General features: G+C 45.5%; 2 protein-coding genes across 4 annotated transcripts; one reads left to right on the top strand and one right to left on the bottom strand.

Moving 5' to 3' along the window:
- Positions 1 to 231: 231 nt before the first annotated feature.
- On the bottom strand, positions 232 to 12,350 carry TADA3 (transcriptional adaptor 3). Of its 2 annotated transcripts, none has more exons than XM_066351362.1 (10): positions 11,998 to 12,350; positions 11,605 to 11,662; positions 10,667 to 10,899; positions 8,970 to 9,220; positions 8,744 to 8,849; positions 7,394 to 7,535; positions 7,199 to 7,302; positions 5,163 to 5,272; positions 3,033 to 3,218; positions 232 to 817 (listed from the first exon to the last, which is right to left on the bottom strand). In XM_066351362.1, exons 1-10 carry the CDS (start codon positions 12,196 to 12,198, stop codon positions 625 to 627), a joined length of 1,584 nt encoding a protein of 527 aa, XP_066207459.1. In that variant the 5' UTR covers positions 12,199 to 12,350; the 3' UTR covers positions 232 to 624. The 2 variants fall into 2 exon arrangements, with proteins under 2 accessions (XP_066207459.1, XP_066207460.1); XM_066351363.1 differs by having other exon boundaries at positions 11,780 to 12,140.
- Positions 12,351 to 12,354: 4 nt separating this feature from the next.
- ARPC4 (actin related protein 2/3 complex subunit 4) lies at positions 12,355 to 25,532 on the top strand. 2 transcript variants are annotated; one of them, XM_066351367.1, is made up of 6 exons: positions 12,355 to 12,503; positions 17,203 to 17,321; positions 18,502 to 18,613; positions 20,106 to 20,201; positions 21,154 to 21,324; positions 25,209 to 25,532. In XM_066351367.1, the coding sequence occupies exons 1-6, from the start codon at positions 12,501 to 12,503 to the stop codon at positions 25,212 to 25,214; spliced, it is 507 nt and encodes a 168-aa protein (XP_066207464.1). In that variant the 5' UTR covers positions 12,355 to 12,500; the 3' UTR covers positions 25,215 to 25,532. The 2 variants fall into 2 exon arrangements, with proteins under 2 accessions (XP_066207464.1, XP_066207461.1); XM_066351364.1 differs by having other exon boundaries at positions 12,454 to 12,551.
- The last annotated feature ends 2,415 nt before the right edge of the window (positions 25,533 to 27,947 follow it).

Here is a 27,947-nt window from a genome sequence, read left to right as displayed (position 1 = left end):
CCTCAGGATCATCAAGCCTTTAGCCAACATTATTTCCTTGTTGTTAATATACTTTTGAGCTGGAGGTGTTGTTCCCTGCAGCCACAAGTATCCTCAGAATGTACTTTCTGATTGCTTTGAGTAAGTGGCCCATGGGCAAGAGCCACCAAGCATGCCCTCCTGAATTTTTGCCATCCATACCAGTAACTTTCTACCCCACAATAAAAGACATTCAAAGATTCTGGATGCTTTTTAAAAAAAACACAGCAGTCACTTTATTCTTAAGTTTGAACTTTACAAAACCACAAAGGAGAAGTCCTTGAGGGGGAAGGGTAGACAAGTAGGGGTGGGGAAGGGGGGATGGTAAAGAGCGGGAAGAGGAAGGCCCAGAAATGTTGTCTCCCTCATCTTGGGGACTATGCATAGACTGGGCCCCAGGCCAGCCCAGCAGGGCCTCCCGTGTCCTGGCTGTAGAGAGCTAGGCCAAAGATTATAGGGAAAGACCACAGTCCTTTAGAGACTGCTGCCATGTGACAACTGACAGTCAGCTATAGGCTGAGGCTTCCAGCAGCCCAAAGAAGGAAGTGGGCCTCCCTCACTTCCTCCCCCAGGCCAGGGGGAGGGAGACTGAGGCAAGGGTGAGGGTTACCCGTCCAGCAGCTTTAGGATGCTCTCACGCTCCTTCAGAGTCTTCCAGGCCTGATCCTTCTCCTTTTTGGTGGGAGTCCGCTTCTTTTGCCGGGCAGCCATGATCTTGCGGAAGGCATCCATTACCTCATTGTCTGCCATGCGGACCCGCTGTCTCAGCTCCTGCCGGCTCACCTCCTCCTTTGCCAGCCTGTGGGACCAGCAAGCCAGGTGTTATAGGAAGCCCCACCTCCAGAGTGGGGCCCCTCCCTCTTCTAGACTGAGTCTACCCACCACCCCAGGCATTCCTGTTGAAGGTTTCAGGCCAAAAAGCAAAGTTATGAACTGCATTTATAAGTTCCTACATGCTAGATACTCTTAAGCTCTTCAAATATATTAGCTCAGTTAATCCTCATAACAACCCTGTGAGGTAGGTACTATTAATCCTACATTACCAGTGATGAAACTGAAGCTCAAGAAGGGTAACAAATGCCTCAAGATCCCACAACTAGCCTGACCAGGCGGTGGCGCAGTGGAGAGTGTGGGAATGGGATGCAGAGCACCCAGGTTCGAGACCCCGAAGTTGCCAGTCATCTGGTTTGAGCAAAGGCCCACCAGCTTGAACCCAAGGTCTCTGGCTCGAGCAAGGGGTTACTCGGTCTGCTGAAGGCCCACGGTCAAGGCACGTATGAGAAAGCAATCAATGAGCAACTAAGGTGTTGCAACGCGCAATGAAAAACTAATGATTGATGCTTCTCATCTCTCTCCGTTCCTGTCTGTCCCTGTCTGTCCCTCTCTCTGACTCACTCTCTGTCTCTGTAAAAAATAAATTAAAAAAAAAAAATCCCACAACCAGTGAGGAGAAGATATGAATCAAGGCAGGCAGGCTCCAAAAAATCTTTTAAAGGTGTTCTGGTGCCAGCAGAAGACCTGCTTGCTTTAGTATCCAAATTTCAGAGGAACCTAAGGATCAAGGAAGCCTGAGTTCCACTGGAGATGGTTGAGATGCCAAACCAACCCTTCCGAATGAAATCGAACTTAATAAATCCCATTAATGGTGGAGATGGAAGGTTGCTTTGAGATCAGATCTACTCCAACCTGGTAATTTTCCAGAAGGGGAGGCTGCTGCTCAGGGCAGAAAATACCTTAAGACTCTCCAGCTGGTCCTAGTCAGGACTAAGGGCTGCACTCTGGACTTCTAATAGCCCCAAGCTAGTTTCTTCACTGCCCATTACTTCTATATCCACACATCCCTGCTTCGCTCTCCCCTCCCCCTCCCTTTCTCAGCATTTCTTTCATCTGTATTTTCCTCTTCTTACCCTTGAGAAGGAATTAGAAAAAGACTTTGGATTCAGCCTTGGGCTCAAGTCACAGCTTGGCTATTTATTGGCTGTGTGACCTTCAGCAAGGCACTATCTTCAGTAGGCCTTTATTTCCTCATTTGCTAAACAGGGAAATACCACCACCTTCCCCTGGAATTGAGATTAAATATAAGGTTGTATATAAAGCCCCCGGTACACAATAGGCACTCATAACACCCTATTCTTAAACACCCTAGCAGCTTGTCAGCAACTACCTCTCCTCTTAATGGTGCACATCTTTACCAATCATCCACTTGGAGACTGCAAACCCTCCGCTCTGCCTCTCTTGCTATCCAAATGTTTAAGAGGTAGAGTTGGCCAAATGAATGAGTGTGCCCTGCCCTGCTGGAGCTTTGGGAGGCAAAGAGATAGCACCTGCCTGTGAGAAGAAGACTTAGGTGGGCTGCTTCTCTATCTCCCCAATAAAAGGCACTGGCTACCATGATCTCCTTCCAGATGTTACCTATATCCTTGTAGCGACCAATGCAGAATAAGAGTCAATATAAAATGAATGACATTGTGACCAATTCCTTAAAGAACTGGTCTTAAAACACTGGGTAATTTCAGATGAAAAGCCAAAACAATCACAGATATTGAACAAAATGTTAACAGTTGATAAATCTAGGTGGAGAGTATATTGGTGTACAGTGTACTGTTCCGACAGATTACACATGAAATTTTTCATAAAAAAACTTTGGAGAACAGAGAGAATAAGCATGAAAAGATTTTAAAAAATCACACAACAACATGAATACAGTTACTACCACTGAACTGTACACTTAAAAATGGTTTAGAGGGTCAATTTTATATTACATGTTTTTCACCATAATTATAGGTAAATGAATAAATCACAGATGCCTGAGTCCTAGACTGCAGGATTAGAATCTATCCGAGACATAATCTGTGGTTTTGTGTGTGGCATTAACAATTTTTTCAAGGCTCTCCAAGTGATTTAGAAGCGCGGCCAAGTTTGGGAAGCCTGTTGTAAAGCCCCCACAAGGCGACAAGCAGTACCAAGGCCTTGTTGGCCAATCCCTGGCCCATCCATCCTGTCTACACTCTCACCTCAGCAGGTCATGCTTCTTGGTGCGGTTGTGAGCGCTGAGAGCCTTCAGCTCAGCCTGCCGTTTGCGCAGCTCTGCGAGGACCTCATCCTCCGAGTCCTCTGCAGGGCGGTCCTCAGACTCCAGCAGGCCCTGGGCAATCAGCTCCTCCTTGATGCGGCTCTCCAAGGACTTGGTATGTGGCACACTGCAGGGGAAGGTAGCCTTCAGTTGAAGGGCCAGCTTGGAGGGGAAACCCCTCAAAGGTCCCTAAGGTTAGTGAATCCCTTTCTCTTTGGGCACCCTTCTATAGGTATGTAGACATAAAAATATAGAGACAAATCTGGTCTTGTTTCAAACACAACATATATCTACTGCCAAAATAAATCATATATAATGAACACATATATATATATTTTATTTTATTTTATTTTATTTTTTTATTTTTATTTTTTTCCGAAGCTGGAAACGGGGAGAGACAGTCAGACAGACTCCTGCATGCGCCCGACCAGGATCCACCCGGCACGCCCTCCAGGGGGCGACGCTCTGCCCCTCTGGGGGGTCGCTCTGTTGCGACCAGAGCCACTCTAGCACCTGGGGCAGAGGCCAAGGAGCCATCCCCAGCGCCCGGGCCATCTTTGCTCCAATGGAGCCTCGCTGCAGGAGGGGAAGAGGGAAACAGAGGAAGAAGAGGGGGAGGGGTGGAGAAGCAGATGGGCGCCTCTCCTGTGTGCCCTGGCCGGGAACCGAACCCGGGACCCCTTGCACGCCAGGCCGACGCTCTACCACTGAGCCAACCGGCCAGGGCCTGAACATATATTTTATATGTTATCATACATACACACACAGTAGTCCTCCCTTATCAGAGAGGGATACGTTCTAAGATCCCTCCCCAGTGGCTGCCTGAAACCATGGATAGTACAGAACCCTATATATACTGTTTTTTAAAATACTTATAACATTTAATTTACAAATTAGGCACAGTAAGATTAATAATAACTAATAAAACTGGACAATTATAACAATGTATTGTAATAAAAGTTACATGAATATGGCCTTGGCCAGTTGGCTCAGTGGTAGAGCATTGGACCAGTATGTGGATGTCCTGGGTTTAATTCCCAGTCAGGGCACACAGGAGAAGCAATCATCTGCTTCTCTACCCCTCCCCCTCCTCTCACACACACTCTCTCTCTCTCCCTCTCTCTCTCTCTCTCTTCCCCTTCAGCAGCCATGGCTTGATTGGTTTGAATGCATCTGCCCCAGGCACTGAGGATGGCTCAGTTGTGAGCATGCCCCCAAATGGGCAGAGCATTTGCCCCAGATGGGGGTTGCCAGGTGGATCCTGGTAGGGGTGCATGCAGAGAAGTCTGTCTATCTTCCTTCCTCTTACCTGGAAAAGAAGGAAAAAAAAAGTTACGTGAATATGGTCTCTCTCTGATAACCAGTTGATAACTAAGATGGCTGGCTACTACATGACAACAGGTGGATAGAGGACAGTGTGGACAAGCTGGACAAAGGGGTGATTCACATTCCAGACAAAATGGATGGCATATGATTTCAGGTGGCATGGATTTTATCATGCTACTCAGAACAGCACACAATTTAACACTGTGAATTGTTTATTGCTGGAATTTTCCATTTAATGTTTTTGGACCATACTACTGTTTTATATATTCCAGATATTGTTATATTATTTCCAGCCTTTTTTATAGATCATTAGTTTTTATCCCTATGAATATACTTTAAAAATATCTTAAATAAAAAAGGATCACCATCAGAATTGTGCTATAGCTGATGTTTTCCTCACTCAGCACTGTACTGTTTACATCTTTCCATGTCAATTAACTACATTTGTCTAATATGATTAATGCTTGCAAGCTATTTTATCATATAGAGTTATGACAATTTAGCCAACCACTAAACTTCAACTGGACATTTAGGTTGTTTACAGTAGGAAAGTTGCTACGATGAATGATCCTGTGCTAAGACTGTGTGTGCAGGAATGCTGGGCCAGTATGCATATTTGAAACTTTTACTGGGCTTTCTCAAACTGCCCTCGGCCTCTCTATTAATTAAGACCTCCCCATGTCAGGATGGACAGAAGTCAACAGAAGAGGGCCAGACTGTGGGTTGTGGATTGGATGTCACTCACCTGAAGGGCTTGTTCTGATTTCGAGGAGAAGTGCTTGCCCCGTCAGCCCCCGATTCTTTCCCAGACATGTCAGGAATAGGAGAGTCCTCCATAGGGGAAATAATATTTTCCTAGAAAACCAGATAAATGGGGTGGAAGGAGAAAGAGCTGCAGTATTTTCATTTTCCTGCTCCCCTCTGACTTAGATAGTCTTCACAGATTAGAAATATTCTTTTATTTTTCCCATCCTACCCAGTCCAGGAGAGCCTTTCCAGCCTCTAAAAAGCTTTGATCATTTTAGAAATCCGTTTTTTGTATTGGTTCCAAAAGAAGGAAGAAGGAAGCACGGAAGAGTGAAGAGAGCACTCAATGACAGTAATGAGAACAGCTACAGTTTATTAAATAAGGTTTATACAATGTGCCAGGTACACTGTGGCAGAGGCTGCTAGCTGTCCAAAAGCCATTCCTGCCTTTCTTCCACAGCAGCCAGGCTTACTGCTGCCCATATACATTACACTTACCAAACTCCCTTGCAGTCAGGAATGCTCACATGATAAATTCTCTCCAGTGGAAAGTGATCAGAAGACATAAAAGCCACAGCCAGTCATGGCCCACTAGCATCCGTACATCCACTCCTAGCTTTTTCTGTGGGCTTTGAGTGACATCACACCCAGAGTGAACTTGTGCAGAATGCATGTTTAATATGGTAATGCTACCATAGCTGGTGTCCCTCTCTGATGATGTGGGGCAGAGACTCCCACCCTCACCCAAGCCAACAGATAGCATGTGCCCTAAACTGTTACATGAAAGAGAAATACACTATTGTGTCTGGGCCAGAGAGGAAACTGAGGCTCAATAAGGTGAAGGGATTATGTGCCTAAGGTCAGACAGAGAGCATGAGGAAAGGGTTCCTGAACCTGAAGTTTATTTTTTTTCGTTTAAAAAACTTAATTGATTTTAGAGAGAGAGGAAGGGGGGGGAGAAAGAGAGAAAGAGAGAAAGGAGAGAGAGAGAGAGAGATTTGTTGTTCCACTTATTTATGTGTTTTTTTTTTGTTTTTTTTTTTACAGAGACAGAGAGTCAGAGAGAGGGATAGATAGGGACAGACAGACAGGAACGGAGAGAGATGAGATGAGAAGCATCAATCATTAGTTTTTCGTTGCGACACCTTAGTTGTTCATTGATTGCTTTCTCATATATGCCTTGACCGCGAGCCTTCAGCAGACTAAGTAATTCCTTGCTCAAGCCAGCGACCTTGGGTCCATGCTGGTGAGCTTTGCTTAAACCAGATGAGCCCGCGCTCAAGCTGGCGACCTCGGGGTCTTGAATCTGGGTCCTCGGCATCCCAGTCCAACGCTCTATCCACTGCGCCACCACCTAGTCAGGCTGCGTTGATTCTTATATGTGCCCTGACTGGAAAATGAACCGACAACTTTGGTGTATTAGGAAAACACTCTAACCACCTGAGCTATCCAGCCAGGGTGAACCTAGAGTTTGAGTCTTGCTTCTATGTATTAGTTGTGTGACCTCAGCCAAACAGTATGTTTTTTTGTTTTAATTTTCTTGTATGTAACATGGGGCTAACACTGTCCTTGCCTCCAACATGATGTGTGCAAATCCATTTGCACAGGGCTCAGCCCTTAGCCAAAATGCAAGAAAAGTGACTGTGGCCCTTGCTGGATGGCTCGGTTGGGGTGTCGTCCCAATATGCAGAGGTTGCTGGTTTGGTCTCTCTCTGATTAGGGTACATACAGAAATGGATTGTTTCTGTCTCTCCCTCTGCTTTCCTATCTCTATAAAATCAATAAAATAAAGTTGAGAAAAGAAGTAACTGTGAAGTAGTGGCTACCTTTGTGGGAGGTTAGAGACTCATGAGAGGAGCTTCTAGGATACTAATAATATTTTATTATATAATATGCTCATTTGTAAAAAGTTATCAAGCTATACTTTCATGATCAATATACTTTTCTAAACATATAATATATTTTAATAAAATAGGAAATAAAATATTAAAACAGAAAGTAAACGTGATTGCTATTTTGGATTGGGGTGCTCACCTCCACCAAGGCCTGTAGAAGGCGCTGTGTCAGGGCACCAAATGGGCACCCATCTTCCGGCTGCTCATGCTGAGCCTCAGACTTCTTCAGCAGGGCATCTACATCTGCAGTAGGCAGAAAAGTGGTGGATAACTAGGCTGAAGTTCTGGGAACTCAAGTCCTTTCCTGGGGAAGGCAGTGAGGTGAGGGGCCTACCTTTAGTGTCCAGTTCAGTCAGTGGCCCCATGAGGCCTTTCTTCTTGTCAGCCACAGCTGCTGCCCGGGCACCGTCCTTCTGCTCCTCCAGCAGGTCCTCCTGGGCCCAGCGTTGGGAGTAGTGCTTTCCCAAGGGTGGGATCTGTAAAAGAGATCCCACAGGCTCAAAGAGCTAAACACATGTTCTTCATTCATTTCTTCCTTAATTCACCTGCCTCCCAAGTACCTAGCTCAGGGCAGAGGCCTGTGCCTGGTATTGGTAAAAAGAGACAAAGGAGATAAAATCTCCACATTCGGTCTAGTAAGGGAAACAGGTATATAAAGAACTAAAACACACACAGAAGCCAACATGGAACTATTTCCAAGAACAAGGTACAGAATGTTGCATGTACGTGGACAATCTCAGGTCCTAGTTCTTGTCTCTAGAGGGTTAGGGTCAGGAGAAGAAATTCTCTTTTGTGTTGCTTGAATTTATTACTGCCCATGTGGATTATTTTTTCAGATAAAGTTTTAAAAAATTCAGACAAGTGACGGAGGTAGATCAAGGTCTGTGGCAGCCCAAAAAGATACCAACTTTCTGTTGGGGGAGTCTGCAAAGGCATTTTGGTGGAAGTAACACAAGTTCAGGGTTTGAAGGTGAGTCTGTTTGCCAAGAGAAGAATAGCATATGCAAAGGCCCAGAGCCCAGCAAGGACCCTGTCATGGGCCTGCAGTAAGGGTAAGGTGCTTGGTGGAGCTGGTAAATGCAGCAGTGAAAAGAAGGAGCAGCCAAGGAAACTAGAGAGGGGCACTGGGGCTGTGCCACTAAGGACTGAGATACTTGGACTCAATCCTGTGGTTAATGGGAGCCAGGAGAAGACTGGGAGCAGGGCCATGTCATATCTGAACATGACAGTAGACCTATAGGAGATTTCCCCCAACACTTCTATTTTCTCTCTATTTACACTTTCTTTAATGTAATGTTTCACTTTCATCATCAAAGAAAATAAACTTTTACATGTTAAAGAAGAAAAATCTCCTCTGGAGGCTGGAAGTTTTAAGAGGCTGTTTGGGTAAAAGCTATTGGAAGTCTTGAACCTAAGCAGAAAGGATGGAGATATGGGACAAGGGAGAGTTTCACTGAAGTCAATGCCTTAGGATGTGGTAACCATATGAACAGAGTAGAAGGAAGATGATACACGGAGAAAGCTGAGACAGATTGAGTGTCTGGGTGGGTTAATGGGACAGACAGGAGACTGGGCAGGGTAGGAAAGGGAAGGAAAATGATATATGGCTTTGGGATCTTTGATTCTGAGGTACCTCCGAGCCCTTCTGTTCTCCACCATGTCTACTGAGGCTCAGAGTTTCTACCTTGTAATGTTCAGCTTCATCTTCTGGGGGTTTCAACAGCTCCTCTAGTGTGCGCACTTCTTCGCTGGTAATATCAGCACAGTAGGGTTCCACCGAAGCCCAGAACCTGCAGGGAGAAGCAGATCCTAAGTGGGTATCCCATGCCCCACCTCTCCACTGCTAGAGGCCTCTCCACTGTTTCCACTTCCCAAATCCCAATGCCCCTCTATGTTCTCTGGCCCAGAACCTGTTGGGGGCATCATTCTTGGGGATCCGCGGCACATCAATTGGGTCATCAGTGAATTCGTATTCCTGGATCTTGGGCTGGAGGTTTTTGGACTTAGGTCGCCCTGGGCCAGGGCCCGGTCCGTGCCCTGCCTTCCCTTCCAGTTTCTGCTTCTTGGGCTTCCCATGTTTGGGGGGAGCCCCAAGCTCATGGTCTCGACCCAGCTTCAGGAATCGTCGGTCACCTTTCTTATCCTGCCAGTCAGTGAGGATCTGAAATTCAGAGACTGTCACTGAGAGGGAGAAGAAAAGACATAGGACAACTCTTTCCGCCTGAAGAATTAGGATCTAGAACTTAAGAAAGTGCCAAGGTCTTTCCCTATCCCTTTTTTATTTAGCAAACTCCTACTATCCTTCAAATTCGGCTCATTTTCTGGGCTCATCTCACAAGATTTTATTTATATACTTCTCATCATATCATGCATTTGTCTGTACTCTTATTCACCTCTGTAGAATTGAGTAGCAAGGCCAAACAAATGACCCCAGAACATGGCTAGCTCTGGGGAAATAAGCTGGTGGTAACTTTTTGGAAAAGACAAGCAAGTACCTCAGCAAACCTTCACTTCAGTGGGAAGCCTTCTCCACATCAGTTATTCATCTTTTTAGATGCTAAATTGCAACGGGTTGTGCCACAGCCCTACTCAAAAAGCTTCGGTGAATTTCTAGGGCCCATAAATTGGCTCCATTCATCCTTTGAGGTCCAGTTGAAACGGCATCTTCTTCCTTTACAAGTTTCTGGCACTTTACACCTACACTGTAGGCCCAATCGTGCTGGATGGTCATACTAAAATGAACAGCGTACTTTGTCTTTTCAACTAGATTATAACTACTGGAGACCAGGAAGCTCAGCTTAACCAGCTCTATTCCCCAGAATCTGGCATAGCATCTGGCACACAGGCCTCAGGGGATGTCTGTGCATTATAGAAATAATCAGAGTAATACCAATAATTAACATTTGAAATGCTGACTTACTTTCAGACATTGAGTTGAGCCTTTACAAAAAAAAAATCCTTATTAATCCTCACAAAAGCTCTGAGGTAGGTCCTATTTTTCAGCCCAGTTTATAGATAGGGAACTGAAGCTCAGAAATAGGATGTAACTTTCCCAAAGTCACATTGCTAGGAAACAGCAACAGTAGCAAGTGCTTAGACCAGGATTCAAAAGCAAGTCTCCTCATTCCAATCCTCTTAGTCCTAATAGTAACAAAACACCTGACACTGAGGCCAGGTTCTATCTACCAGTCAATGGTCGTAGGCCTGATTCATATATAAAATGAAAAAGTGGATTGTATGGTCTCAAGAAACAAACAAACAAACAAACAAAAAAAACACCTGACACTTGTCTGACCTCCCCTCCTTTTAGTTGGTAAACTCCCTGAAAGCCAGTATTGTCCTAATTACCTCTTTCTAGTGATTTGTATAGTACCCATAACATAATGGAGATTGGCAGTAGTGGAATGTCAATAAATGCTTAGTGAATTATCTTATAATTTATGAGGATCACGCATGTTCCTGCATATCACACAAACCCAATTTGAGTTTTTCTCTCTCCCCCTCTAACCTTCTGTACTCTGGGCCTTAGCAGATGAGGCTAACTCAATGACCCATCCATAAACTGTCACAATCCATCCCTGGTGACGTCCCCTAAGTAGGGTATCACCTGGGTTTCAGCCTCCAATACTCGCAGGCGCCGGCTAGCAGAGGAAAGCAGGGTCTCAAGCTCCAGCTGCAGAGTGTCCAGCTCCTCGATGCCGATGCCATCATCCTCAGAGCGGGCTAGCACTGCTGTGTAGCGTGGACAAACTTTCAGGTGGTCCACAGACTTGAAGTCGTGGAACTGCAAGGGGCAGTCCTTCAGCTCACTCATGGCCCAGGATACAGGACCCTGTGGAGCTGGAGAGGAGAGGGCCATTGATGGGAGATAAAATGGCACAAGAAAAGCCCAAGGCCTCCTTCCATCTTTGGAGAGCCTCAAAGAGAGAGCCAGGCTTTAGTACCCTATTGACAAAGTTGATGGCACAGCTCTTAGTCACAGAGCACCTTGTGCAACAAGCACAGTGCAGACATTTTACCAGCTTCTCACTGAATTCCTCACCCAGCCCTGTGAGAGGACCATGGTGATCTCCATTTTACAATAAGGAAACAATACTCTGTAAGGATGTGCACATGCTCATTAACAAGGTACAATCTGAACACAGGTAGTTCTGAGATTCTGCTCCCTCACCAGCATGATATACTATGCTCTGTCTTCCCGAAGCTCTTCCCTTTTAGTCTACTTCTCCTGGGTTATGCTGACCCTCTGAGGTCCAAGCATCCTATTCTTACAGTGTCCATGTTTGGATGTTCCTTGTGCCTCCGAGCCTTCTATTCTCACCCCTTCCCACCTTTGTCCCTGATAATGGTTAAGAATGTGGCTGGTAAGCCAGACCTACTTGGGTCCAAACCCACGGTTTACCATTCTCTATTTATGTGACACTGATAATGTTTTTGACCTTCTGGAGTCTCGGTTTTGCCATATCTAAAATGAGGACAAAAGAAGTCTGTTGCCCCATAATAAGTCAGTCTGAATCTGTAAAATGGGGTAACAATAGCACCTACCTCCCCGGGATGTTCTGAGGATTAAGAGATGATGCTTGTCAAGAGCCCAGTTCAGTGCCTGGCATAGAAGAAGTGGGACTGCTTAACGGTTGATCCCACCCGTGGGTGGCCCCATGCCCCACCTTCAAGGTCCCCGTCCTCTCGGGACCCCCTAACGCGGCCCCTGCCCCTCTACCTCCTCACTCCGGCCATCTACGGCCCCCGGGCCGCGAAAGGGGGCGGGGAGTTCCGGTTGGTGGATCAACCACCCGGAACTGGCTGTGAGCAGGTCCCTTGCAGTTGACGCGGGGGCGGAGAAGAGCAAGGGCGAGCCCACAGTGGCTTGCAGGGAAGGGTTTGCTAGCCTCCAGCTAGCTTACTGCAGGTGGGGTGAGGGGTATGCCTCGGGTGTACCCTAGGGAACAGCCGGAGCTGGAGGGTGGGACTCGGCAGCCGGTTTTCAGTCAGGCGGCTAGTCCTGCCGAGCCCGAGGGGCTGGCCATAGGAGGGGCTCGGAGATAGAATGGGTAGCAGAGACGGAAGGAACGAAGGTCTCCTCTGTCTTGCCTTTTCCAAATATGGTTTCCAACCTGCGACCAGGCTGCACCATTGCATAACTATGGGGAATGAAAACGGCAAAGGGGACAAGAAACTCAAGAGTCAAAAGCGAGAGCTCATGGGTAACGGAAGAAGCTTGAGTACCGATTTGAACCTTAAAGAGTCTAAAAAGTCAATACAGGCCCAGCGGGAAAACATAAAGAACCAAGTGTTTCGAGACTCCCCTGGCCCCCTCGGAGCAGAGATGGTACCGTCCGGAAGTTCGGGCGGAGACTGCGGCTGCGCTTCTCGCGAAAGGGCAGGCGTCGCGGGCTTGGCCACTTCCGCACTTCCGCTTTCCGGCCCAGCCAGCCCCCGCGATGGTGAGAGTGCCGGGCCCCGGGCCAGGGACCCCCTACTCCTCGTCCCTGGTTTGTCTCGACGCTGTGGGTCTGGGGGAGATGCGGCTTTGCAGCGGAGAGGCCCAGGGCCGAGGGGATACTGGAGGGTTGGGGGACGATGAGGCTGGGAGAAGGAGGGTGGGGTAGGGGCCGAATTGAGGAAGGGTCAAGCAGGTGACGCCCTGGTTACGAGCACATCTGGTGGCTTCATGTTCAGACTCTCGGGACAGGTAGGGAATACTACTGATGCTTGGAGGAAGCCAGAAGTGATACTTGCAAGGCTCGTGTGAGTGCCTCCTAGGCACATAGTAGGCCTCAGAGTCCGTTATTGGGGGCTGAGACAAGTGGTAGAACCATCTCCCCGGCTCAGAATAGAATTTCACTAAATACACTGCCTCTGTTCTCTCTTGCTTGCTTGACCACACAGTTTCCCAAGCGAAGCGTCTACACTTCCGTATCCCACTCTTTTCCTTCCTTGCCTTGATTCTACCGGACTGAAGGATCTTTTGTGCTGCCTTCTCACAAGCCCCTTCCTGGTCAGAATTCAACCGTGTTATTCCTACTGTTGTAGTATGTAAGACCTGATAGCTGCTGCTCCCTTCCTCCCTGGAAATCCTCCTGTTTAATAAATGTGGGCGTTCCTGGGATATAAGTGATAACTATCTAGTTTCCTGGCTTTGATGACCTTATGTGTTCTGAATCTGCCTTCCTAGCTCTCAAGGTTTGCCTAGATATCTTGAAGACACCTTGCCTCTGGATCACGACTCCACTTCTCCTGAACTTGCGTGTCCTGCTTTGTTCCTTATACTGGCCATACCTCGATTTTTAAAAAACCAAGTTTATTGCAGTATTACTTGAGACATCTATTTTAATGGTGAAAGGGCAGGCATCACAGGACCGGTCACCTAAAATTCAGCCTTTTCAGGTTTACCAACTATGAATTTGGCAAACTGAATCTTATAACCAGTACTGCAATCAAGATACTGAAGATTTCTATCACCTTCAAATGTTCCCTCAAGGCCCTGGCCAGTTGGCTCAGTAGATAGAGTGCTGGCCCAGGATGCAAACATCTGGGTTTGATCCACAGTCGGCACACATGAGAAGCAGCCATTGGCTTCTCCTCCCCTCCCTTTCCCCCTTCTCTCCCTTTTCTTCTCTCGCAGCCAGGGGCTCAGTTGGTTCAAGCGTTGGCCCCAGGTACTGAGGATAGCTTGGTTGATTTGAACATTGGCCCCAGATTGGGGTTGCTGGGTGGATCCTGGTCAGGGCGCATGTGGGAGTCTGTCTCACTATCTCCACTCCTCTCACTTAAAAAAAAAAATTGTTGGCCCTGGCCGTTTGGCTCAGTGGTAGAGCGTCGGCCTGGCGTGCAGAAGTCCCTGGTTCGATTCCCGGCCAGGGCACACAGGAGAAGCGCCCATCTGCTTCTCCACCCCTCCCCCTCTCCTTCCTCTCTGTCTCTTTCTTCCCCTCCCACAGCTGAGGCTCTGTTGGAGCAAAGATGGCCCGGGCGCTGGGGATGGCTCCTTGGCCTCTGCCCCAGGCGCTAGAATGGCTCTGGTCGCAACAGAGTGACGCCCCGGAGGGGCAGAGCATCGCCCCCTGGTGGGCAGAGTGTCGCCCCCGATGGGCGTGCGAGGTGGATCCCGGTTGGGCGCATGCGGGAGTCTGTCTGACTGTCTCTCCCTGTTTCCAGCTTCAGAAAAATACAAAAAAAAAAAAAAAAAAAATTGTTCCCTTCAGTCCCTTTGTAATCAGTCCTCTCCCCCCAACCCCAGGCAAGTGCTGATCCCCCCCCATTCCAGATTATCATATAAATGGAATTGTTATTGTTCAGTATGTAGCTTATTTAATGTGGCTTCTTTCCACAACATATTTGAGATCTGTCCGTGTTGTATCAGCAGTTGTTCCTTTTTATTGCTGAGTAGTACACTGCTCACAAAAATTAGGAGATATTTTATAGCTTCATATTCATTCTGAAATATCCCCTAATTTTTGTGAGCAGTATGTTTCATTGTATTGATGTACTATAGTTTGTTGGGAAGTGTTTTTATTCCACGATCATTTACTTCTTACGTCAGTCTAACCCCTTTGATGCTCTCTGCTTGTCTTCTACAGCCCTAATCCAGGCTTTCATCAGCATTCTTTGAATAACTTTCTCTGCCTTGTCTTACTTACCTCTCCAGTCCACTTTCTTCTTTTGTTTGTTTGTTTTTAGTATTTTTCTGAAGTTAGAAACGGGGAGGCAGAGAGACAAACTCCTGCATGCACCTGACCAGGATCCACCCAGCAAGCCCACTAGGGGGCGATGCTCTGCCCATCTGGGGCTTTGCTGCAGTGCAACCAGAGCCATTCTAGCCTGAGGTGGAGACCATGGAGCCATCCTCAGCACCTGGGCCTACTTTGCTCCCATGGAGCCTTGGCTGTGGGAGGGGAAGAGATAGAGAGAAAGGAGAGGGGGAAGGGTGGAGAAGCAGATGGGCGCTTCTCCTGTGTGCCCTGGCCGGGAATCAAACCTGGGACTTCCACACACCTGGCCAATGCTCTACCACTGAGCCAACTGGCCAGGGTTTCAGTCCACTTTCCACAGAGGCTCCATGAAACTGTAGTTGAATAATTTCCCCCTCAGAAAGCCCCAGCAGTTCCTTATCACCTAAAAGAAGCTAAATAAACTCAGTGGCCTGGCATTTAAGATTCTCCATTAATGCCAGGCTACCATTGCAGCCTCATCTACCAAATCTAAAATATTTCTCTTCTATACGGCAGCATTACTAGTACTGTGCCCTGTTATGTTATCCTATCCTGCTTAAGTTTTTACTTTCATTCATTCATTCATTGTACAGAAAATGAATAAGGCACTAACTATATAAAGGGTGGGACAAAATAAGTTTATGTTTGTTCATATGGAAAATAATACAAAAGTTAATAAATAATACAAGAATAAGCTCTGGCCCTAGCCAGATAGCACAGTTGAGTAGAGGGTCGTCCCTGTATACCAAGGTTGTAGATTTGGTCCCTGGTCAGGACACATGAGAATGAACCAATGAATGCATAAATGGTAAAATAACAAATTGGTTTCTCTCTCTTTTCCTTCCTCTCTCCTTTTTCTCTCTAAAATAAATTTTTTAAAAATTTGAGAAAAAAGAATCTATGTTTTGTGTATTTATAACTGTCAATCTACTTTTGCCCCACCCTGTATATTAGGCACTAACTGAGCTAGGTATAGGGCATGTAGATTTGAATAAAGTAGAAATAGTCTATTGACTGTGAGAGTCTAGTGAAGGAGAGATCACTTTTCTAAAGCTCTATGAAGAATGTGTCATTGTAAATGATAAGAAATGCTATGAAGGAGAAGTTAAGAAAGACTTGTCTGAGGAAAGAAGAGACCTTCCCTGAATAAGTCAACATCTAAAGCATGACTTAGGCAAAGAGAGTTGAAAAGCCTGCAGATGGGTGGTTCAGCATGTGTGAAACCCTGAAATGAGAAGAACTTTGCTAATATAAGGAAATGAAGATGAGTTAATGTAGCTAGAGGTTGATCCTTCTAGTGGGAATGCCCTTATTTTTCTTTTTCTCATTGTAAAATTCTAATCCTTTTCCATCTTCAAATCAAAGCCAATTTCTTGTACAAATGTAACTTGTAAATCTAACCATGTCACAATTATCCTTTATATCATAGATTTCCTTCCCCACTGAGCTACACTGCTCACAAAAATTAGAGAATACTTTATTGCTTCATATTCATGTGAAATATCCCCTAATTTTTGTGAGCAGTATATTTAAGGGTAGATATGGTCTTAATCTTTGAATTTCCAGCCCCCAGCTCAGTGCCTGGCACATAGTAGATTTATCTATTTGTTGATTCAAAAGGTAGATGGAGGACAGTCATTCACCTGTGTGCCTCTGGACCAAAGTTTCTCAACCTCAGCTCTATATGCGGCTGAATATATAAATATATATTTTTTAACTTTCCCATTGATTTGAGAGAGAGAAGCATCAACTCTGTTTCACTTGGTCCATTTAGTTGTGTCCTCACTGGTTGCTTCTCACATGTGCCCTGACTGGGGATGGAACCCATGACCTCAGCATGCTGGGACAATGCTCTATCCACTGAATAACCTGGCCAAAGCTGAATAATTCTTTGTTGTTTATTGTAGAATGTTTAGTGGTTTGCCTGGCCTGTATCTACTCAGTGGCAGTAGCACTCCCATTTCAAGTAGTGTCAGTGAAAAATATTTTAACATTGCTGAATGCCCCCTTGAAGGCAGAACGGTACCCTGTTGAGAACTACTGCTGTAGACTTAGAATAGAAAGCACCTTAAAGACCTAGTCTGCTCCATTTACTTTGGTGTCTGAGAGCCCAGAACCCTCAATACTTTCTGGCTCCTGAGTAGCTAGAGCAGGGGGCCAGTGGGTTTGGCTAGGCCCTTGGTCGGCAAACTGCAGCTCATGAGCCACATGAGGCTCTTTGGCCCCTTGAGTGTGGCTCTTCCACAAAATACCACGTGCGGGTTCTACCTCGATAAGGAATGTACCTACCTATATAGTTTAAGTTTGAAAAGTTTGGCTCTCAAAAGAAATTTCAATCATTGTATTGTTGATATTTGGCTCTGTTGACTAACGAGTTTGCCGACCACTGGGCTAGGCAGATTCTGATCCTCCTTTGGGGTTTTTCCTACAGACTGCCACTCTCCGCCCCTACCTGAGTGCCGTGCGGGCCACACTGCAGGCTGCCCTCTGCCTGGAGAATTTCTCCTCCCAGGTTGTGGAACGACACAATAAGCCGGAGGTGGAAGTCAGGTAGGGAAGGGAAAGGTTAGGGTGGGGGTGATAGTGCAGCCTCAGAGATAACTGTTTGTAGAATGTACCATGAACTTTCATTCTGGAGTTGTCAGAAAAACAGCAGTTCACACATATTTTGTCTTGCTGCCAGATGAACAATGACCCCCAATTTGGAGTTCAGAAAATAGGGTCAGTGGGTTGGCAGGACAAAACCCAGGGGAGAAACTACTCTGGAGCCAAGATTGCTTGATACAATGTATGACTTCTCAGAGTAGAGCTGTCTGAGAAGTATCTCCTCCAGTATTTTTGAACCCACTGTCAGTTTAAGGAGAGGATGGAGAATTGAGTTATCTTAGATGCTACCTCCATTCTTTTCTAATTTAAAGATAAGGCTTTTTTTCCCCAACCAACCTGGACTCTCATCTTCTCCAAATACTCTGCCTTTTGGGTTATATCTCTTACCTAGTTTATGTTTTGTAAACAATTATTTTTTTTTACCATTTCAAGTTTAATCTGGGACATATATAATAGATACATGGTGTAACCACACTATGTTGTATGATTTAAATTTTAAATGACAAGATGTTAGCATGTGCTGTTATGTTATTTAACATATATGGTTTCTACAAGGCATTTTAGTATGGCAACAGCTCACAGACGCCGCACCACATTTAATTATCATTATGTAGATCTAGGGATGCAGAGGCATCAAAATGGGAACTGAGCTGAGAGGGATCTTAATGCTGAATCATTAGGGATTGATAATTAAAAGATGCCAAACTGTGTTAGCTTATCCTTTTCTCTACGGCAGCCTCTCTCTTCTCATTCCTTAAATAGTGTGTGGGTTTGCCTATAGTTATTAGAATAAGTTTTCATTTGAAAAGCTCTTACTGTGTGGCAGGCATTCTACTGGACACAACCCATTTTGATCTCTCAGTCCTTGCCAGTGAAATAGGAATCAGTCATTTTATAGATGAGAAAATTGATATTCCGATAAGGTAACTTGCCTAAGGAAAATAACAGATAAAGCTGGATTTCAAAACCTTTTCGCCATGACTCCAAAGCCTGTGCTCTTCCATTGGAGAATACGCTCACTGGCCCCCATCTTAGAGCATGCCTGCTTCTGAATCTCCTCTTCCTTGGACTCTGCAGAGTCTCAGATAGTGATTCCATTACCTTTGTGACATTGTGTTTTCAGGAGTAGCAAAGAGCTCTTGTTACAACCTGTGACCATCAGCAGGAATGAGAAGGAAAAAGTTCTGATTGAGGGCTCCATCAACTCTGTCCGGGTCAGCATTGCTGTGAAACAGGTGAGCTCACCACAGAACCCCTGCCTCTCCAGGAGGCCAGAGATCCCCATCGGAGAGATCAGGGTGATGTAAACCCAGGCTCTGTTTCCTAGAATGTACCTGGAAACGATTTTCTAAGCTCAACAGGTCAGTAGAATGAAGAATGAGCAGCTATATCTTCTAGGCCTTGCTTTGGATTAGAAGTCAGGAAATGTAGCAGCCAAAGCCGTGGGCCAGTTTGGTGTTAGCTCATAGAAATAATCCTAAGGAATGAAGAATAAGTTCAGTTCAGAAAAATAAATAGTACCAGTACCAATTTGATAGTCATAAACTCTGAAAGTAAGATTCAGGGTAAAAAACAAAGTACAATTTCTTATGTTTCCTCCAACAACATTTTACAAATGTCAGACATCCCTGTCACCCCCATAATTTCTGTCCTGTCTGTATACCACCTGGACAGTAATAGATTCCATTAAATTAACTTAGTTTCTTTAAAAGAAACTATGTCAGAGGAAAAACATCACTTGCCAAAGAAATGAACATAATAAAAACAGAACAATTAGCCTGACCTGTGGTGGCGCAGTGGATAAAGCATCGACCTGGAAATGCTGAGGTCGCCGGTTCGAAGCCCTGGGCTTGCCTGGTCAGGGCACATATGGGAGTTGATGCTTCCTGCTCCTCCCCCTTCTCTCTCTCTGTCTCTCTCTCCTCTCCCTTTCTTTCTCCTTTCTAAAATGAATAAATTAAAAATAAAAATTAAAAAAAAACACACCAAAAAACAGAACAATTATTTTGTTGCCTACAGAAAGCTCTACTGCCGAGGCCTGCTCTCTGTTAAAAGAAGAGATTACCATGTATTGGGGACTGTTGGAGCATACCAGTACCCAGCTGCAAAATTCTTCCTTCAGAAATATTGAGAGTTAAGCAGAAAGAAACTGGGAATTTTTGTGTTCAATGTTATTAAAGCAAAGACCACCAAAGGTTATCTCTGATACTCTAGGTGAGGTCTATCACAGACTAGAAAATGTAGCATTCGTGAAATGAGAAAGGGGAAGGCATCTTTGTTTATAAGTGAGGACTCTGGAAGGATTGGATAGAAGACTGAAGTTCACCACAATTACCTGTCTGGAATGGGCAAGGATAAGATCATAATAATGCACTGTTGGGGAGGCTCTAGTGTTATAGACCCTCTTTTCAGTTGGCAACCAAATGTCCCATGAGTCAAAAGTTCAGGCAATGATTGCTCCCAGTACTAAATTCCACAGCCTCCAGTGAGCCTGGGGGAAATTGAGTCAGAAGATCAGGCTACAGGTTTTTGTTGGTCTAGGGCAGTAGTTTTCAACTGCTATAGTCATTGGCTCTGTAATCTTATACAGCATCAAGGTGGTTAACTCTTTTGTGGACCAGCATAAAATTTCTGGAAGACTGGCACTGGTCTGTGGACTAGTGGTTGAAAAACACTGGTCTAGGGTATCAACTTTAGGGAAACAATATTTCTGCTCTGATCTCATAGGCTGATGAGATTGAGAAGATTTTATGCCACAAGTTCATGCGCTTCATGATGATGCGAGCAGAGAATTTCTTTATCCTTCGAAGGAAACCAGTGGAGGTGAGACCATGTGATTCACATGTTCATAGTACCCAGGATTCTATTACTGAGTCTACTGTCACTGTCATGGGACTGTTTCTAGAACCAGGATTGCTACTTCTCCAGCTGCAGGGCAGCCACCCAGTGCTTGAGTTGAGAGTCAGCCTCCATCTCAGCTAGAGTGGGAGTAAGGGGGGGGATAAGCTTAGGAGAAGTTGGGTCTGCTTCAGCCATGGAAAAGGCAAAAAAGAGCAGATGCATTGCTGAGCTTTCCAGAGTCTATTGTCTAGCAGCATAAAGGACATAATGAGTCAGATCTTTTCTAAGCTCTGCCACCAGCTGATTTCATAGTCTCTGAAGGACACAGTTGACATTGGGTCAGTTGCTGACTTTGTACTTGAGTCCTCTCAACAGACTCCCTATCAGATTGGCTTTAAATATATCTGGTGACTGAGCAACTACCATACAGCAGTATGTACCATCATCGGATACATCAGAGGTGTTGGACAAGTTCATCCTCATTCTGAACTAAAATCTTTCCCCTGGTTCTAGACCTGAGGCCATTCAGATCCACACACAATCCATCTGATAGTTAAAGACGCCATCCTATTCCTCTCCTATAGCAGCTTTTTTCTCCAGAAAAGATGTTCCCTGTTTGATTAGAGTCTCCTATAACAAGATTTCAAGTCCCTTCACTCTCCCTTGACTCATTCTGAATGCAACTATTTGTGTCACAGATAGTCTTCCTAAGACAACTGATATACACAAAATCCTCAACTGGGCTCAATGCCTAGGATCCAACATAGACACCCAACAGAGCAATGTGACTGAAAGGTGTGCAGCTTAAGAGACAATCACAACCAGCTGGAAGCATGTGCCTGAGTGTATACTGAGGACATGGCCAGCTAGGTTCCTCCCTGGGATACTAATATTCTCGTGTTTCTTCTCTTCTTCCCTTGTCTTCTTGCTCTAGGGGTATGACATCAGTTTTCTGATCACCAACTTCCATACGGAGCAGATGTATAAACACAAGTTGGTGGACTTTGTGATTCACTTCATGGAGGAAATCGACAAAGAGATCAGTGAGATGAAGCTGTCGGTCAATGCCCGTGCCCGCATTGTGGCTGAGGAGTTCCTCAAGAATGTAAGTAGTAACCTTCCTGGTTCCTTCAGAGGTAGAAGGAGCCGTGGGTCCTGTTGAGAACTTAGCATCTTGCAGGAAAGTGGTGCCAATGTATGAATATTTCCTGAGGTCTCTAGGATCTCTGGTGGGTGGCAAATCAGCAAGGTGCCTTGGGGCTGGAGGACTTGAGGATCATCTTTGAGAGCTGCAGGGCATTTTCCTTAACTGGATGTCTGGAGGATACCTCTCTTAGTCTTTTATAGGGACTTAAATACTAATTTCTACATCAAAAAAAAAATACAGAGTCCCTCCCTATATCTAGTTAAAACCCCAAGTGAAGCGAATTAAATCCACATGTGAATTTTCTAGGAACATAGGAAAGTTAATTATAGTGCAATTTTACTTCTCAAACAGACTTAGATATTTTCATTCAGCATCTGTTTCTCAGGCTTAAAGTCACGATTTCTTCAACCTATTTTTCATCACTTTCCTGGCCTAAGTCCTCTGGGTCCCTCTTCAGTGGTGCCTTTCTAGCTGAAAGGACTACAGCCCTCTGAAGAGGAAGAATTGTAAACATTGATCTGATGACACAGTTGTTCTTGTTTAGATATTCAGGACATGCCTTCTGATTTTTCTTTTTGTTTTTCAAACCAATCTTTGATTTGTTGACATGTTCCACTCAGAGTTGACTGTTATCTCTAGATGGTAGATTTAATGTTTATTCCTACCAGTCCATACAGGCCCAAAAGGAGTTAAGATCCCTAAAAATGGTAATTACGCCTGCTTTCCTTGGGCTTTAATTATACTAAGGGCAGCCAGCATGCAAAGTAGCTGTACTGTGCGCACAGGGTAGCGTGCTTGTTCAGATCACACAGGCTGTGGAGTCAGACCACCTGGGTGTGAGTCCACATTTCACTGCCTGCTCAGGCATGGGACTGAACCTCTCACCCAGGCCTGTTTTCTCAGTGACAAAGCGAAAGACTGAGTAATTACATAATATGAACCTTTCAGTGTGGTTAAACGATGAGAAAATCTATGTGAAGCATATCACTTGGCACATAGTAAGTGTTCTATGTATTGTAGCACCAAAGTTTTATGGCCCTGGCTGGGTAGTTCAATTGGTTAGAGCGTCATCCTGACACACCAAGGTTGTGAATTGGATCCCTGGTTAGGGCACATATAAGAAACAGCCAGTGGATGCATAATTAAGTGGAACAACAACAAAAATTTTTTTTTAAATAAGTGGAACAACAAATTGATGTTTTTCTCTCTCCCTCTCTCTCTAAAATCAATACTTTTTTTTTTTAAGATTTTATTTATTGCCTAACCAGGAGGTGGCACAGTGGAAAGAGCATCAACCTGAGACACTGAAGACCCAGGTTTGAAACTCCGAGGTCTACAGCTTGAGTGTGGGTTCATCCAACTTGAGCGTGAGCTCACCAGCTAAAACATGGGGTTGCCAGCTTGAACTTGGGATCATAGACACATGACCTCATGGTTGCCGACTTGAGCAAGGGGTCACTGGCTCAGCTAGAGCCCCTTGGTCAAGGCACGTATGACAAAAGCAATCAATGAACAACTAAAGCGCCACAACTATGAGCTGATACTTCTTATCTCTTCACCTTCCTGTCTATCTCTGTCTCTTGCTCGCTCGCTTAAAAAAAAAATTATTTGCCTGACCTGTGGTGGCGCAGTGGATAAAGTGTCGACCTGAAACACTGAGGTTGCCGGTTCAAAACCCTGGGCTTGCCTGGTCTAGGCACATATGGGAGTTGATGCTTCCTGCTCCTCCCCCCCTTCTCTCTCTGTCTTTCTCTCTCTCCTCTCTAAAATGAATAAAAATAAAAATCTTTTAAAAAAATTATTTATTGTCTTTACGGAGAGAGGAGAAAGAGTGTTGGGGAGTGAGAAGTATCAACTCACAGTTGCTTCACTTTAGTTATTCATTGATTAATGATTTGTTGTATGTGGCTTAACCAGGCAAGCTCAGACTTCTTTTTTTGTGTGTGGCAGAGACAAAGAGTCAGAGAGAGGGACAGATAGGAACAGACAGGAAGGAAGAAGAAAGATGAGAAATATCAATTCTTCATTGCGGTTCCTTAGTTGTTCATTGATTGATTTCTCATATGTGCCTTGACCGAGGGGCCTGCAACAGACCGAGTGACCCCTTGCTTGAGCCAGCGACCTTGTGCTCAAGCTGGTGAGTATTGCCCAAACCAGATGAGCCCACGCTCAAGCTGGCGACCTTGGGGTCTCGAACCTGGGTCCTCCACATCCCAGTCCGATGCTCTATCCACTGTGCCACCGACTGATCAGGCAAGCCCAGGCTTTTGAACCAGCAACCTTAGCATTCTACTTCGACGCTCTTATCCACTGTGCTACCACAGGCCAGTATAAAATAAATAAATTAAAAAAAAATAACCTTTAAAAAGTTTTATAGCTAGGGCACTAAGAGGCCTTTGGATTTAATTAAAGAAAAATAGTTCATACTCTACTTTATTATTTAGCTCATTCATTCATCAATCATATTTATGATAATTACATTTATATATATATTTTTATAAATAAATTTTTATTAATTTTAATGGGGCATTTTTATATTTATACAACTAAAAACACATTCACTTCTCATTTAATACCTTAAACAATCTTTGAGGCAGGTATTAATTCCCATTTCACAGATGAGTAAATTAGGGCTCTGGAAGTTACATCACCTGCCCAAGGCCCCTCATCCAGTTAGTGGGACTTCCAGACTCTAAGCTCTAGAATAGTACTTTGGCATTTGACAGGAATCACACAGTGAGGTGTGTGCAGGCGTCATGTAGGTAATGTACATGAGTGAAGTGGGTTGTGTGGGGACCCAGTAAGCACATGCCTCATGTGAAGAGGATCACCACTACACAACTTCATTTTATAGTTTTTCGAGAGAATTCAAAATCTGGATTTTTCTTCAAAGGCTCCCATATTTTCAAGGTTGGCAGCCAATTCACATTCTTTTTTTTTAATTTATTTTTATTTTTTTGTATTTTTCTGAAGTTGGAAACGGGGAGGCAGTCAGACAGACTCCTGCATGTGCCTGATCGGGATCCACCCAGCATGCCCACCAGGGGGCGATGCTCCGCCCATCTGGGGGCGTTGCTCTGCCACAACCAGAGCCATTGTAGCGCCTGAGGCAGAGGCCATAGAGCCATCCTCAGCACCCGGGCCAACTTTGCTCCAATGGAGCCTTGGCTGCAGGAGGGGAAGAGAGACAGAGAGGAAGGAGAGGGGGAGGGGTGGAGAAGCAGATGGGCGCTTCTCCTGTGTGCCCTGGCCGAGAATTGAACCCGGGACTCCTGCACGCCAGGCCGACGCTCTACCACTGAGCCAACCGGCCAGGGCCAATTCACATTCTTAAAAATACTGGGCCAAACTGCTCTTTTTTGTGCTGGGCCATTCATTGATCTACAGCCTCTGGTCTGTAAAATGTTCAGGGCTGTTCTTGGCACCAAGGGGCCTGCTTGATGGCAGAAAATGTTTCAAGGGACTTTCCTAGTTAGAGGACCACACTGAGCTTGACACTAAGTAACCAACCCTCTGAGTCCCCAAACCCTTGCATCTCTAAAAGCAATCTCCATTCACCAAGCAAGATGCTGTCACAATGCTTTATAGCAGCGTTCACAACATGGCCAAGGGGAGCTGTAGAAAAGCCCATACCACCTTTAATTTCTCTGCCTTGTCTAGTGCTAATTTTAGGGCCAGTGCCCCAAAGGTCACTGCTAAATTACAACATGTCCACAGGGGTATCCTGGGACCCAACCCTGGACCTCAGAGATCTTAGTGGCAGCTCTCATATCAGCCCACCTCGATGCCCTAGCAGGTCTAAGCAGTACATATCATTCACTATCTCTTGGTTCTCTTGACAGTTTTAAACATCTGGCTGGATCTCGTGGCCTTCCCCTTCAGAATCCCGTGTCTCTGCAAAGGCGTCCTGGAGTTACTTCTTGGAGCAGCAGCGGAAGCAGAGGAGGGGAACTGGGTTGGGGTGGGCATTAGATGCGGGAGGGGGGTGGTACGCTTGCTAGCTGGCAACAAAGCAGCAGTGGATCTGCCCCAAGGCCATATGTGCCTGGTCAGGCTGGCTTCTGATGTTCAGTCCCTGGGGCCGGGACAGTTTTTTTTTAACGTCTTTGAACTTAAACTCTGTGCTTGTAGGAGACTGTAACCTTTTTGTCTTTTTTTTTTTTTTTTTTTTTAACAAACAACCTCCACCTCCAGTGGCTGTGACTGGTCCCAGTGATTGTACCATATTGGTCGCTGTGGGTCTGGGCGGGCCTGGAGCCAGAAGGCGACTACTATTCCTCCCCCAAGCCACCCCATGTGAAAAGGGAGGGAAGTTTCAGACTCTAGTTCCTCTCCCTTGCCCTCTTATTCTCAAGCCTTCTTGGGCCCAAGAGAAGTGGTGGCCAGCTTCCTGAACTCGGTCTGAAAATGGCCGCTCAGCACTGGTTCAGGACAAGGGCTGAACCAGTGGCCATCAGCCTTGTCTAGGAGCTGGAGCCAGAAAACCAGGCATCCTCTGGCCTCGGGGGCTACTTCAAGCCCTCCCAGCTGAGAAGGGCCACTGTTTCGCCTTGTCTGTCAGTGCAGTGCCTGTGCTAGAAGTGGAGCGGTGAGTCCTAAGAGATTCCCACCTGGGGCCCTCCCACCTGCTCTGGCTCCTATGCTCCCATGCTAGCTCTACCTTTTCTTATTCTGGTGGGTCCTCCCTCTCCTGATTAAAGTCTCTTGCCCCTTTGGGGCTGCATGAGGTCTGTGATCTGTTTGCATATATGAAAAGAGGGGAAGTGGGTTTTTTCCCCCCTAAGACAGTGTGGCTGGTACTTAAGGGCCCCAATCTAGAGATCTCCATTGCAGTCTAGGTACCATCCATTTCTAAAACTGCCCTCTCTGCCTATAAAGAGCTTTGGTCCTTTTCACTTAATGAGCTCTTTTGACCTAAAAGTCAACCTCAGAGATAATGATCTCACTTTATGGCTAAGGAAACTCTGGTTCCATGAGATGCAGCAGCTTGCCCCAAATCTAGCCAGTGAGCAAAAGGGTAGATAGATTTCAGCCCTGGCTAGGTGACTCAGTGAATAGAGCATCATCCTGGCACACTGAGGTCATGGGTTCCATCCCCAGTCAGGGCACTTAAGAGAAGCAACCAAAGTACATAGCTAACTGGAACAATGAGTTGGCGCTCCCCACTCTCAACCCTGTCTCTCTTGCTTCTGGTTCCTTTTTTTTAAATCAGTGGAAATTTTAAAAAATATGAACCTGACTGGTGGTGGTGCAGTGGGTAGAGCATTGATCTGGGACACTGAGGTCCCAGGTTTGAAACCCCAGAGGTTGCCAGTTTCAGTGCATGGGATCATCAAATGATCCCATGGTCACTGTTTTGAGCCCAAGGTTGCTGGTTTGATGGCCCCACCCCCACTCCCACCCCCAAGGCATATATGAGAAGCAAGCAATGAACAACTAAAGTGATGCAACTTGCCTCAAAAAATAATTTTAAAGAGTAGACTATTGCCTCTACTGATTACTATGCTAAAATTAGTCAGTAGTCACATGTGGCTGTTTACCTTTAAATTATTCAAACTAAATAGGGTTTAAAGTTCACTTCCTCATTCTCACCAGCAACATTTAAAGTGCTCAAATAGCTACCAGTGACTAGTGCTTTCAGATAGTACATATATATGTAGAACATTTCATCATCACAGAAGCTCTGTTGGACACTGCCAGACTTCTTGGTGAAACTGCAAAGTCAAAAACACTTGTGTTTGAGTCCCAACTCTTGCTGCTGAATTTTAGCAAGTTATTTAAATTGTTCCTCAGTTTTTGGGTTTTTTTTTTTTGTATTTTTCTGAAGTGAAAAGGGGGGAGGCAGAGACAGACTCCTGCATGCTTCCAACCAGGATCCACCCTGCATGCCCACTAGGGGGTGATGTTCTGCCCATCTGGGCATTGCTTTGTTGCAACTGGAGCCATTCTAGCACCTGAGGCAGAGGCCATGGGGCCATCCTCAGTGCCCGGGCCAGCTTTGCTCCAATGGAGCCTTAGCTGCAGGAGAGGAAGAGAGAAATAGAGGAAGGAGAGTGGGAAGAGTGGAGAAGCAAATGGGCACTTATCCTGTGTGCCCTGGCCGGAAATTGAACCCGGGACTTCTACACACCAGGTCAACGCTCTACCGCTGAGCCAGCTGGCCAGGGCCTGTTCCTCAGTTTCTTAATCTAGAATATGGAGATAATGAATGTAAACTGACATAGTACCTGCTCTACAGGTAGTAAATACACAATAGATCTTTCCACCACCCAACTATTTAAGCTGATAACTTCCATCATGCTAGATTTGGGGAAAAACATTACCCCTGGCTTGGAGAGACTTGGGGGACTATTAAAAGAGCCAGGTATGTAAATGGGTATGCTGAAGTGTTTCATATTCACTAATATAAATGTGGGCCCCACAAGGCATATATTTATGGAAGAGGGTGCCAGGAAATTTCAGAAGGGTTGGCCTTTGAGTTGAGCTTTCAAAAGAGTTTCTTTCAGATGGCCAAAGGGTCTCTTTAAAGTGATAGAAAGGTAATAAAGGGAGGAGGGGTTGGGGCTTAGGGCAACTTGGAC

This window comes from Saccopteryx leptura, chromosome 10, assembly GCF_036850995.1.
Source record: "Saccopteryx leptura isolate mSacLep1 chromosome 10, mSacLep1_pri_phased_curated, whole genome shotgun sequence".
NCBI lineage: Eukaryota > Metazoa > Chordata > Mammalia > Chiroptera > Emballonuridae > Saccopteryx > Saccopteryx leptura.
The sequence above is the reverse complement of the archived record's forward strand: the minus strand, read 5'-3'. Positions and strand labels throughout refer to the sequence as shown.